The sequence below is a fragment of the Pararge aegeria genome, chromosome Z, assembly GCF_905163445.1.
Source record: "Pararge aegeria chromosome Z, ilParAegt1.1, whole genome shotgun sequence".
In the NCBI taxonomy this organism is placed as follows: Eukaryota; Metazoa; Arthropoda; class Insecta; order Lepidoptera; family Nymphalidae; genus Pararge; species Pararge aegeria.
This window is the reverse complement of record NC_053208.1, coordinates 16,334,170-16,348,866: the sequence shown is the minus strand read 5'-3', so window position 1 is coordinate 16,348,866 and position 14,697 is coordinate 16,334,170. Positions and strand designations below refer to the sequence as shown.

General features: G+C 37.3%; 1 protein-coding gene across 2 annotated transcripts in view; it reads right to left on the bottom strand.

Moving 5' to 3' along the window:
• LOC120636045 (SPARC-related modular calcium-binding protein 1) overlaps positions 1-14,697 on the bottom strand; it is a 53,764-nt gene that overhangs the window by 8,201 nt on the left and 30,866 nt on the right. Inside the window, exons 5-9 of one of the 2 annotated variants that reach the window (XM_039907309.1) lie at positions 14,033-14,238; positions 10,220-10,346; positions 8,873-8,941; positions 5,629-5,738; positions 302-494 (exon numbers count right to left, since the gene is read on the bottom strand). In XM_039907309.1, the coding sequence (XP_039763243.1) occupies positions 302-494; positions 5,629-5,738; positions 8,873-8,941; positions 10,220-10,346; positions 14,033-14,238 (705 nt within the window). The remainder of the gene's footprint in view (positions 1-301; positions 495-5,628; positions 5,739-8,872; positions 8,942-10,219; positions 10,347-14,032; positions 14,239-14,697) is intronic. The other variant, XM_039907310.1, reaches the window with a different exon arrangement.

Below are 14,697 nucleotides of genomic sequence, written 5' to 3'. Positions count from 1 at the left end.
CACTTTTATGTACACCAAAGAAAAAAGTAGTTACAGAGATATACACATAGAGCAAGAGAGTACAATTTGGTGCAGAAAAACAGAAAAGACGTAGGTGGTGCAATAAATTAGATATAAATATTACACAAATATATTGTATTTATATATGATATATGTATTAAACAAATAAGGTACATAAATATAAATTAAATATCATTACCCATAATTAATATAAACGTATAACATGGTTTAACATGGGCCTTGTTGCCTTGAGCGACTAAATAAAAATATTTTGCCATGCGGCTATTAAATCTTTAGATACCTCGCATGGGGCTCGCGTGTTGGGGCGCCGCATCACAGTCCGGTCTCTTATCCTTGACTGAGGAGCCAGGGATGGGCTTCCCCGTGTCTTGATGCACACACCAGCAATACCCCGTAGAGCGGTAGCATTGGGCCCTGGCGTACCTGCCGTCTCCCATACACTCCGGTACGTATAGCACTGCACTGCCAGCTTTCTGTATAAAGGAGAAGTATACTACAGTCGAAAAAAAAACATGCGGCGCAGTCTTTAGGTACTACCTATAGAAGAGAAAACTAAATTAATGTGTATATAGGGGAAGGTGGGGTAAAATGGGATACTTAAGAAAAAAAAAACACTTATACGAAATCAACAGTATTTTTAATAAACTTTTTAATTAGAAACAATAGTTAGATACTTATTCATTATTTTAATTTGTACTTTTAGGCTTAATCAACCGATTTTCCTAATTATAAGGAACTAATCACTGAGTGTCAAATTTCCCATTTTGCCCCATGGTCGGGGCAAAACAGGAAACGCTAAGGGGCAAAATGATGAAACAATTTACTCAGGCAAACATTGTGCACAAATGTCGGCCTCGTCATCATCGTCGTCTACTCCGGCGCAGGAATTGTGTGCCCAACCGGCACAAGAGCTACACGCAACCCAACCCTCATCTGACTGCGAATACAGTCATCTTCGTCTTCTTCGGATGAAGTAGGAAATGTGGCTTCACTTTGCTTTTGTTTCTTAGCCTTTTTTTTATTATTTGGTTTGGATATTTTTCTTCGGTCGTTTTTCTTCTTTGGTGCAGTCTTTTTCTTATTTTCCTTACATTCCTTTGCATTCTTTTCCTTAGTCAGGTCATTTTTGTACGGGGAATCCGTAAGTATAGCCGTTTTACCACGTTTTCTCTTTTGTCTTTCCTTACTTCTTAATTCTTTGGGAATTGCCATAATATTTTCAGGCGTAACTGTAAATGCACTCTTTGCTTTTAAAATTTGCCTTTCAGGAGTTTTATCTTTAGGCTTTGAAGTGGATGCGAGAGGTACAAATGGCTGTGTAGAAACTGAAACCATGGAGGTGGACATAGTTAACAAGTTGTCTTGGACGGCGGGTATGATTGGTTCAGAAATGTTTTCATTGAGGTTTGAAATAGACATATTTAATTGGACTTTCTGTAAAATTTGCCTTTCAGGACTTTTTTGACTAGCCATTGAAGCGGATACAGAACAGTTGGTAGGCATAGCATGTTCGTATAATTTATTTGGGTTTGATACGGGCGGATTCAATTGAGCTACTTGTGAATTTCCTGATGATGAAGGTTCGCAGTATGGTGTTGGTACGTCTCCTGAATTTTCCGTATTTAGGCCTTCGATGAAAAGGGTCTCAGTGTTAGTGGTTTCCGCAGCTAAAAAATCAGCTTCTGTGAAAACATTCTTGTCAACAGGCCATATGCCACATTTTTTAAAACCATTTATAGCAGTGCTCATGGTTGATGCTTGTATAAAAGCTTTTCCAAAAAGGTCTGCAACTTGGTAGGAAGTTACTACGCGTCCAGGATGATCTCTTAACCACTTTTTTACTTCAGCACTGTAATATGCGCTTAGTGGCCGCATGAAGGACACGTCTAAGGGTTGAATTCTATGAGTGCAATGTGGTGGTGTACACAACAATATAACACTGTTTTCTCTGGCATAATCTATGAGATCCAGATTTTTGGTGTGGGACACGTGGCCGTCTAACATAAGCAAAACTGGTTTGTCTTTAGAAGGCTTTGTAAAGTCCACGAAACGTGTGAACCAATCGAAAAAAATTGGGCAAGTTATCCAGCCATTGTCGCTGCAGGTTCCCCAAAAGCCGGCTGGTACCATCTAGAAGCTCGTTTTTCATGCGTTTCCTGGCATAAATTAGCATTGGTGGCAAATATACTCCCGTCGCACTAAAACATATTTCAGCTGTCACTAGTTGGCCTCTTTCTCCTGACGTTAGACATCCAACTTGCTTCTGTCCTTTCAGTGATAAAATTTTAGACTGGCTTTTTGGCACAGTGCTTATACCCGTTTCATCCACGTTATATATTATATCTGCAGTCAGTGCATGTTTATCCACAACACTTTCTAATAAATCAAAAAAGCTATTTACAGCGACTCTATTGAATCCCATCGCCCTAGCCGCAGAAGTCGGTTCGGGTTGCCTGTATGATATATCTGGATGGCGTTTAAGAAACCCACTAAGCCAATCCTTCCCTGCCATACCATCTTCTCGATTAAAGGGATTCTCTATATTATTTTTTATAGCTAGTTGGAAAGCTAGTATCCTTAGCTCTGTCCCAGTAATCCCGAATAATCGGGATTGCATCATTTTTACATAAGTGGCTAACTCTTCTTCTTGCTCTTTTGTAAACACTGGTTTGAAGTGCCCTAAACCTTTTTTCCCGTAGTCATTTTCTGAATCTGTATCTGCATCCTGAGACTGGCGAGCTTTTTTAACTCTTCGTTCTAAAGTTGATTTTGGCACAGTATAAGTAGCAGAAGCCCTGAGAAACCCCATTCTATTGAGAAGCACAGCTGATACTGCTCTTCTCATGTCTGCTTCGTCCCATTTTTGTCGATTAGTTTTCTTTTGTAGGTACGAACCATAATGACTGTAAATAAAGAAAAAGGACTTTTAATATAATAACTATAAATCCAGTAAACGAATTATATCCAAACTACTTACTGAGAGAAATAAAAATGTCCTCTATCGCCAGCTTAAATATTAAAATATTAAATTAAATTGCCTCTGTGAGAGGGGCAAAATGGGATACCATCCCAATATACCCCGATCATATTGCCCCAAACATTACTTCTTTCAAATTGGTCGGTCATTTCTAACCACAATAGAAATTGTCAAAAAAGAATTTGAATTTGAATAGGTTAATACCACTCCCACTGATTTATAGTATAAAAGTAAATGCAGGTTATGTACTTACCTCACTACACAAGAGTATATTATATTAAAATAAATAACAATACACTCAAAAACTGTTTTTGTTAGCCACGACACTAAAACACGCACCGACACGTTCCGCTTGCTCTGACTCACGTGCGGCGACAGAACAACGAACAAATGGCACCGCTGTCGGCTTGTGTACGCGTGTGTGCCACGCTCACAAGCTAACTTCCCGTTATGCCCCGAGCCTCATTTTGCCCCACCCTCCCCTACAACGTGTAACGGAATTACAAAATAATTTTGAAGGATGCAAAAGAATACTTCTCATCCTGTAAAAATATTAAATTCAAAATTCAAATTCATTTATTTCAAGTAGGCCTACTTACTTTATAAGCACTTTTGAAACGTCAAGTATGTATCTTTGTAGTGACTCTACCATGATAAATGAAAAGAAGCATATTTATTTTTCCATACAATCGAATTCAAAAAATTCTAACTGTTTGCTTATGACAACCCAATTGAAGATGAAAGACCGGCACGCGCATAGTACCTACGCTACGCGATACCTACCTAATAAAGTGACAGTAGTCTTTATAATCTTGCATATGATGTGTATCTGATTGCTTTCATTAAAAACCATGGTTTACTCAAAACTATTCGGTTTTCGGTTTCACAGATAAGTCTCAGAGACAGTACCTAATGTACCTCCAAAGACTGTGAAGTATTATTTCGGTTTTCATTTACACGTTGTATCCACATGATACATATAGCCTATCGGAACTGTGCGGTGACGATGACGCTAGTGTCACTCTTTTTGCTCACCTAAAGAGTTCACATATAGTATGCATGCGTGTATACTATACACACTACACAGTACACATAAAGTCGTCTCCGACCGCTTTCCATAAGGGTCGGAGACGATAGTGCGACTTTTATTCACCCAAAAAAACGTTAGCTGGAGCTTTGGACTTAAGAAAAACGAAAAGGATCCAAAATTGAGGCAGTTATGAGACTATTGCGGCGTTACCAATGAATTTATAGCATAAAGTCGGAGTAGTTGTGCAGTGCTTTTTCACGCGTTTGTCATTTGACAGGTGCTGTCAGTTGAAGTGTTATAAAACATAAACCTACAAGCATTTTTTGTAAGGCCCGAGATGTCTCGAAACTACCTCAATGCGGGTGCGGTTCTATTCGTCTAACTACTTTTAAATAATCAATGATTTCTCTCGGAGTCTGATCAATATTACGACATTAAAATTAAATCAATGAAAGGTTAACATTTAAAAGACAAAGACAGTCGATCAGTGAGTTTTGGCATGCCACAATACCGATGAAAAGGACCTGTGAACATCCTTTCGATGTCATGATGATGACACAATGTTTATTCGGTAAAATCTATCCATACAAATACAATGTTAAATACGTAAAATCGCAACGACACGCACAGCAATTAGATAACATAAATCATTATGCATGTAGTAAATCAATCGCAATAAATTTGAAGATTCCCAAGGTCAAAATCGCTATGCGTTAAAAGTTCTCCCACGCTTCTTTTGCAAAACATCTTTTAAAAAATATCACCTTGCAACTAGTTTAAGATAACGTGAGTGTGGGAGAACTATTACAAAGAGAATCGCAAGCGCTATAATTTTCGCAAATAGTTTATAACAGATTCCGCGAAGCGAAAAAAAATCTTGTTCATAGTTAATGGGAACCGAGTAATAATTAAAGAGCAAGCCAAGCTTCAATAGGACAATAGTAAAGAGATTGGAAATCCGCAAAGACGTGGGTTCAAATCCTTCTGTCGTAAACACTCCTAGCACAAACTTTACACGGAGGGGTTAGGGTGGATATTCATCGTTTTTGACATGGCTGATTTTGAAATATTTCTTCAAACGAAGTGCGAGTAACAATTACGAAGGGTCCCGTACCATAGACCAATATGTCACGCTCTAGAGTACCTATTGCCAATTATTAAGATCTTGGGTCTCAACTTTTCGCAAAACTGTCAATCCACTGCTTACTCTAATGCAAACTAAATTACTAATAGTGCCTTCCCGATGCCCATTAATTTTAACACTTGTTATAATAATAACAATAGAAATACTTAAACAATCTGTAAAAAAAATTAACTCGCTACCTATTCGGTTCATGAGATAAAGCCCCTTGTCAGTAACTAAGGCTTAGGAAAAGGGTCCCACATCCTAGTTACAGAACCCTAAAAACATAAAACAACTTCACAGTTCACGTTCTGAAATGATTTTATGACAGTGTTTAAAAAATAGGATCGGCTGATTCAATACTTTAAAGCCCGTGCTAGGTAAGGCAGGCAATATTAATTGCTGAAATAAGCAATAATTTGTATTAATGACAATATCACAAGTGGCACACTGATACTGATACTGGCACATTCATACCTGTTCATCTAACACAGCTTGGCGGTCCGTGAGGCAATCGTTCGCCTCGTCCTCACGCGCCACTGAGCCATCGGGGGCGAACGAGTTTCGCATAATTCCCGGCAGCATCGCTGAAAGATAGATTTATTTTATCCCCAAAAAGGTGGGCATACGACATCAAACGACTGCTATATGCCGCTGGAACTCCAACAATAGATGTCACTGGTTGCCATGACGAAATAAGCCAGCAAATAGGTTGTTATTTTAAAATATACTAAATAATAAATATACTAAGACACTATCCACATCGCCATCTAGCCCCAAATTAAGCTTGTGTTATGGGTATTGGGTACTAAGATAGCTGATGAATATAATACACATAAACACTTACAATATACAAATAAACACCCAGACACTGAGAAACATTCTTGTTCATCACAAACATTTTCCAGTTGTGGGATTCGAACCCACGATCTTGGACTCAGAAAGCAGGGCCACTGCCCACTGCGCCACTCGGCCGTCGGTTTTAGCACTTAGACGTTTAAAATCGAAGGTTGGAGGTAATACGACTGAATGTTTGGACTATGTAATTTTAGTCGATAGCTTTAAGGATTCCACTGCTGGTCTAGTCTAGACTAGTCCTCCTCATCGGAAGGGTTTGCATCACCACACGCAGCACAAGGGTAATCGCAGTAGATGGTAGTAGTAGCACAGAGAATGCTCCTGACCGTTCTCCGTTATATTCCTTTAGTCGACTCGTAAGGAACCCGTGAGAAGAGGAAGGGTGGAGATAACTGTATTCTGATCTGCCGTCAACACACGGAACTCTTGTATCTCAATACAATAACACACAGAATATTCGGCAACGGCAAACTGCCTACTCGTAATAGAAGTAACGGCAAAGTAAACACACAGAATATTCGGTATATATTTCCGGTAAATTCAAACAACATAATAAAAAAATCACTGGCTGAAAAACCTAACATACAACATTCGCCTGGTAAAGATAAAAACACAACGCCGTATAAGGATGGCACAGCGATCTTTGCGAAGATATCAGCTAAACACCAACATTGCTTTCATTCAACACCCTTTTAAAGTATGAAGCCCTTGTACACGATGTCAGAAAAACTACAACCAATTCCATAATACATTGTTCTAAACAAAAATGCTTGATGTCGTCTGTCCACCGATGCAGGGTCTAGAAACACTGCGCTTCAAGGTGTGGGTTCGCCACTCCTGCCCTTTGGAAAATACAAATGTCCAGCAATGGTCGCCTACCAGTCGATTTTTATAATAATGCAATAAAACAAAAACGACAAAAAAAAATTATGCACAAAGATGAAACAATAAGTAAAATTATCATTAATCGCGTTAACGATTTCATAACTGTACAAAACCTATTATTTTGCTAGTTTGGTATGTTGAGAAAATTGTCAGTAGAGAATCTGGCACTATGCGATAATTTTGTAATTTCAATGTGCAGACATAGCAATATCTAATCGCGGATCTTAGTACCTACTGGAAGGGCTGGAATTATATCGCTGCACCACGCGTTCTTCCAATATTTAGTTTCACAGTTTGCTTGTTTTTGGTTCGAATGTTTGAACTGGAAAAGTCTGTTGCCAAGGTACGAGATCGATCGAAGTATTTGTTTGTACATATGGCAAAATAACTGAGATTGACGAAATCTGTTTTAAACCGAGTATTATTCAGAGCAATGTATAAAAGAAGTTCCTTTTTTTATTTAAAAAAAATACTAAAGATAAAATTTAAAATCGATGTTAAAGCTTCTCATTTCTCAAGTGTCTTCACGAATTTTTCCCCGAAAGAATTCGATCGAGCTGACGTCATAGTAACAAGGAAACAGTTGAGTTAAATTACAGCGTTAGCTATTTATTTTAATTTGTAACAAAGGTTTATTTGTGCAGCAATTAAAAAGTCTCAAGTCTCCACTTCATATTGTTTGATTACTGTTTGTACGTAAGTGCAATTAGCTCTCATTTAAAACATTGCAGCTACTAATATATCAAAGCAAACTGAGTCATTGCATTAGCAAAATTCAATTGTGAGTAATATGTCCAAGAATTTTGATGATCGTCTCGTAGCGGCCAGCTATATCATCCTTTAAGTGAAGTAGTCATTTAGAGTCAAGTTTTCAGTTTGCAAATTTACAAACATTCTACATCCATAATATATCTAGCTGCGGAATGATTTCTCTAAACCAACCTACAATTTCTAGTTATCTACATTATATGCATTTCCTTTTTTTCCTTTTATAAGCATATCTGAAATGTGTATTTTTTATGTAAATATTTCTGCGTTGTACAACAATGACCCAGATGATTTGTACAATGTATTCTATTCATTAGTAAGAAATAATAAATAACAATAAGTTGGAATCGTAAATAATGATTTGGAATATAAGAGGCATTCTATATAAAGTGTCAGTGGTGTGATGCGGCGCATTGTGAATTGTGAATGTGACAAGTGAATTGATATACAATCAGTAATAAATTGCGGTCGTTTCATGCTGCAGAAAAAATATTCTGATAGTTACTTCATCTGAGAAAATATTAAATGCAGAAATTAATATGTTACATTTTTTATTACAGTTGTAATTTTTTATTTTTTTTAAATATTGAATAAAGGGATGTGTTCGAATGTCGATGTCCAACCATAAAAAAATCAATATGCACATCTATACTAATATTATAAAGAGGAAAGTTTTTTGTTTGTTTGGACCCAATAGACTCCGTAAGTACTTGACCGATTTTAAACATTAATTTGCCGAAAGAAAGCTCAATTATCTACATAACTTATTCAAAAAGTTTTTTAAATTTTTTTTTAAAAATTTAACGCGTATAAAGTCGCGGGCTACAGACTGTTATTTTACAATTTATTATAATAGAAGCCTATTGTAATAAACAGCTGTTATCATCTTGTTATAAAAGAAGCCTATTATATTTCTTAAATATAGTTCAACGGGTACATACCACGATAATATTTTTAGATTTGTCGATTTTTCGATCTAGTTGCATGGATCGTGGTCACGGGACTCAACTGGGACGGAATATTGACAAATCCAAAAATATTATCGTGGTATGTACCAGTTGAACTATATTTAAGAAATGTTGATAAACCACGAAAATCTTAGTTTAAAATCTTTAAGCCTATTATAGTAAAAATGTTGATATTAAGATTTTATGTAACCCCGTTGGGTGTGGCCCTTGGGACTAGACCACTGACGCTAGGTATAATTTACCTGAACTGGGGTCCGTTGGCGGCTCCTCCTCGTTATAGTCAGGCTCGGGTTCAGGTCCGCTGTCGTCGTCTGCATTCAACGACATGAAGAAACGGAGAGAGACTATATATTATTATTATGTTTGCGCATACTTATGCATGCATAACTAACTATTTTTCTTACTAGATAACCGATCCTATAAAGACTAAATAAACTTTTATTGTAGAAAAAGCATTCGACCTAGTAAACGGGACAACTAAATAATGGAATGTGCGGGCGATGCAACGCGGAGTGTCGCAGTATAATGTGTGGAATAGCGAATTCAATTTTTCATAGTGGAAGCTTGAGCGGGAAAGAAGCCGCGGAGAAACGGAGTTTTTAAGTAATGTCTACATAAATTAAAAAAGTAGACACTTCCCGTGTACCTAAATATCCAGGTTAATTCGATATAAGACTAACTAGCATGGCTTCTTATCAAAGTAAATTTACTCTTCATTATCAGGACATCGTACAATCTCCTCATCTGATCCATGCATCCGGGTTTTGCAATAATGAGAATACGGTACAAGTGACTACCACCCTGGCGCAGTTCTAAGCGCTGTGATCTTATAAGTGGAAGTCCCGGGTTTGACCCCTGGGCTATTTGGGAATTTATAATTTCCTAATCTACCCTACCAACAAAGACGTGCCGTTTGAAGCGAGGCTTAGCGTTCCATTACGATGCCGCGTATCTATTGGGGTGCCATCCTCCAAACAGGTCAGCCGCTACCTTGTTCAAATACCGATAAAAAAAAGTTTTTTCATTATACGCCACTGGTTTTAAAACAGTAAACTACTGGTTTATTGTGTTAAACGGGTAGTGTTCCTTGGAGGGTCCCTGTATCGAAACTAGTTGGGTGGGCCCAAATGATACACTTTTCTGGCTTTTTTTCGGTAAATTGATTTATTAAATCTATAATATAAAGGTGAAGACGGTTTCACTTATTCTAAATATCTGCCTCCAAGACAAGTCTGATAGCCGTTCCTGCCCAATCAAAGTCATTAGGTAATTTTTTATCAGTTAAAAAAATTTTTGCTTTTGTTATTTCTGAAGTGAAAACTCTATAAGCTAGTATGATAGTTTATTTTATATGTTTTCTTTCCCGTTAAGCATGAGATTAAATGACATTGTGGATAACATTTTAACGTTAAGGGCCTGTGTAGCCCCGGGGCCCACCTATCATTGATACGGCTAATAGGAAGGTAGGTATGCCACTGGTTAAACCTGTATTAAGGATCTGGATCCTTCCTTTCTTTCTCCACTAAAAGAGCAGTTTCGAGCAGTGGGACGCTAATAGGAGAATTATGATTCTTCATAAAGGTACTTACAGTCCGGAGCTGGAGGCTCAGGGTTCGACAGCAGGCACGCAGTCCATTCTGCTCTTGCGATTTCACCATCCCCATCCCCGTCGCACCCGCGAGTCCACGCCCGCGCGCATCTTTTTGGCTTCACTACCTGTATTTAAAAAAATGAGAATACATACTTATATTATAAATGCGTAAATGTGCCGTTTGTTCCATCTACCGGCTAGCATGGGCAGGATACATTTTCTCCACGGAGAAAGGATTGAAGGTGAATAATATATTAATTAAAATGTTATTTATTTATTAATCAAAAGTAGATTTTAGTAACATTAACAGGGCCGCCGTGTGATATATTAGCCAACCAGCCAGTATAGCCACCTATCGCACAAGCTACTCTTACAATCAACCACGGTATATTATGTATCTAGTATATCCTACAAGGACGTCTTCTTGAATAATAGGTAAAATCAACCTCTTAATTAATCTTGATTTTTGTGTAGGTACTGTAAAACTTTTTCTTTATGTGCTTGTGTGTCCTGATATGACAAGTTATACTGATATTAATTTATTAAGTACAAATACAGTAACGTTACATTCCCTAAGGTTTATTTTTCCACAGCAAAGTAAAAAAAAACAAAGTCCACAACAGAAGAAATTAAGAAATACAAAAGTTCAAAAAGTTTATCGTAAAACTCATCGCAGTTGGACAAAGTTTTAAATGCTTAGTGGTACAGACAAGTGCCTCCTTCAAAGACAGGCCAAGAAAATATGTCGCTAGTTTGACAAAGTTGTTTAAAGGCTTCGTAGTAAATTAACGTGGCTTCGTAGTAATTCTTCAAAGACCAAGTTACCGTGGCGTAAGGTGCCACGCTACTGGAAATAGCAAAGTATTTTTGTTTAGTTGATAAATGATTTATCGTACGGACATGAGTCTCCTTCATGGACCAAGTAAGAGTCACAATTGCGCACACCACTGGAACTTATAAAGTACCTATTTGAGTATTGTTTTCGGTTGTAAAAGTCTAAAGAATATCAGTTTTGTTTTTAGTTGTAAAAGCTATGCCTTGAGGACGCATGTCTCCTTCATAGACCAAGTAAGTTATATTTGTTTTCTATTTATAACAACGAGTCACGATTAGGTATCCTTTACTTAAAACTTTAACTGCAAACAGACTGTACTGGAAAGCTATTTGAACATGCTAATCGCACGCAGAGAGAACTGTTTTTGATTTAAACATTTAATGCTTTGTTTTTCGTGTTTTAATGCTTTGTTGTTGTGTTGTATATTATTTCTGGTTTTTGAAGTTATACTTCTTTTGGCGCGTTAGTGATAAATTATGAGGGTAAATTTTTACGATGCGAGTGCACACCGTCACAAAAAACAGACACCCTGAAGTAAGCCATAAGTCAACATTGAAGTTTAAAAAAAAAGGTTTGAAAGTGTACACTTTCAACTGTCAAAGTCTGCGGGCTCATTAAGTGATTTAATTGATTAAATTGTACGAAAATCTCAAATTTTAATGTGAGTGAAACTTGGATGTCCGATAATGAGATAACTAGATAATGCGTTATAAAAAACTATCGATGTATTAAATACCTTTTTTATATTGTTAGTGTCGTTTTTTCTACAAACGTAGAATAAGGCAAAAGACAAAATCTTGTTACGTCAAAGAAGTATAATTTCTAACGCGTGTACATAAGTAAACACACGTTTTTTTTATGTTATTATTGACGGACCAAATATTTGCTTGGTCCCACCGGATGGAAGGTGGAAAACCATCGCCTAAAATCTGTTTTAAACACTTCGCAGGGCATGCATGGAACACATCCTGCAAAGTCCCTGTGTCCTTCAACCTGAGGCGTAGTTAAGCCTTGAATTACCGCCTTAACATGGTGGTAGTATTTCCCCGGGATCTGTTAAATAAAAACTCTGCTACTACTTAACACAATACTAATTAACACAATAACAAACAGATAGTACCTATCAACTCGACCTGACAAACTCAACGTAACGTAACAAAATCGTAACGTTCTATCACTGACCTACTATATCGCAAGCCAGATCGTTTCAGGATGTTAACTAATCGATTCTATTAATTTCACGTCGTTCATCGTGAATTTCGCGTCTGATCGCAATAGCTGTTCAAGCAAAATTGCCTTCACTGAACGTTACTGACACTGACAAGAACCGATAAAGCCGGAATGTATGGAACTTCATCATTATTTACTGACACTGACAAACAAAGCGTTACACGTGAGGCGAATTTGAGTCTTTATCGGCTAATAAATATGTTCGGCCATTTCGAGGCCTGAAATTAACAGACAGAATACAACTTTATTAACACATTACAACTCACTAAAGGACATGGGTGTCCTCTCAAAATAAGAAGGGATTAAGCCGTAACCACCGAGCAGCCAAGTGGGGATGGGTAGACTAGACACGCAATTGAGAACATTATGGAAAAGTCTCAGATATTCCAGCAAGTGATATTTAAATTGCTTATACTAGCGGTCCCACGCGACCTCGTTCGAGTAAACGAGCCTACCTGTACACATATACATTTTTGTTACTCATAATTTAGATTTTTAATTATTTATAGCATATAACCTGCCTCGATAAATGGACTATCGAATACAAAAGATTCTTCCAATTCTATTCTTCCAAAAGTTAAAAAGAAAAGCGCGTTCAATCAGTCTAACTCTGCCGCTTTAAATATTAGTAATTATATCTTGATAGAACTAGCGATATAGTCCGGTATATAGTCATGACATATATTAAATTCAACAAATCGGTGATCCTAAGGCACTGACCTTTATTAAAACTATCGAAGTCAGTGTTAAGGTGTCTGAAAGAAAAATCGATCTAAGCTGATCTTACAAAATTTCGTATCCACACAAATATTATAAATGCAAATGTGTTTGATAGGCGTGCCTTGTGCATTTGCATTTCTCTCGTGCATAACCAATTATGCCACAAATTCTCTATTTCATTATACACTTAATAATTATGTTTTTGAGTTAAATATCTCTTTTTTTCCACTTCCCATAGCAAACAGTTGAAACTATCTTAGCATAACATAGGTACATTCGTTAGTAAGTTAACTTAGCTATTCTGTTCTATAAGCCTAGTCTGTTCTTCTTTCTTCTTCTTCAATTCTTCTTTCTAATCTTTAAACTATACTTAATTGGCATGTTAAAAATAGTGACAGAGTTCGTACGGACAAGTAGGAACTACTTCAGGCCATGGTTATTTCTTTATTTCGGCCGCCAAACAGCATTGCTGTGGTTCGATCTGAAGGACGTGGTTGCTGGTGTAATACACACGCCTCAGGCAGGCTACTTAGCAGAAATTAGAGTGAATTAACTGTTTATCCCGGAGAAAGGCATAGTCTTAGGCATAGAATCACGTCTGTCTAACGTATCTGTTATAACTATAACCTCTCAGTGTATAAACGCTATTGCATTTAAAACATTAAGAAGGTAGGGTTACAATAAATTTCAATAGTATTACATACTTGCATCGGATGAAGACGTCTGCACTTCTAATATTGAATAAATAAATGGTGTTTCAGTTTTTTTTTTAGACGTCATTTTAGTTTCTTAATTTAATTCAATTATCATCATTCAAATCAGCAGACTGTTGGATATTGTTTTATAAAGTTTTTTTTGCTTTTTCCATAAATGGGGGTGGCCAAGGGTCCTGAATCATTAAATACGCCACTGGTTTTGGTTTCCAGTAGCGTGGTTTGATACTGAACTCCGAAAAAAGAAAAGGACGTCACTACGTTAAATTTAGAAGACATCAAAAGCATTACGGACATGCTGCATTATAAATACCTTCTTAATTAGCCGCCGCAATCCTCTGTACTCTGATTTTTGAAGCGTGCCGCTCCTATCTCGGTCGAGTTCCCTAAATTTCCAGTCAGCTACGGATCGGGAATCTGCGGCCGCCCCGCCTTGATCCGATCTTGCACGATCGAATTCGCCGCTGAATATTTTTATTAGGTTGCTGTTGAACTGAGCACGATCGATTCGCGTACAACCTGGATATCAGAATTGATCAATTTCCGAGTTAAACTGCAACATGTTTTTGTACACGCTGTGAAAATCACGTATAAAATTTTTCAAACAGTCATACGGAAAATCGTCGTTTATACTAAGTAATAAAGTATTATTTTAAAGATTCTAACTGCAGAAATGGAAAGACACAGCCGATGTAACGAACCGAAGTGATGTCATAAGAACTGCGGTGACAGAATGCAAAATAAGTGTCTAATTGATGTCAGCTTTCCAGAGTTTCTAAGCTTAATAGGCCTGCAGATTGCTGACCAATTTTCCACCAATGGTTCGGAGAAGTCAAGCGTGGTAAATAAAGAAACACGCAACGCATCGCGTGGTGGCTACTAATTAACATAATGTGCGCATGGATACCGTGACTCCAAACACTGCAATGAAAGTAAATGCTTGATATGGAAAATAAAATAGGGCCAGTATCCAGTATG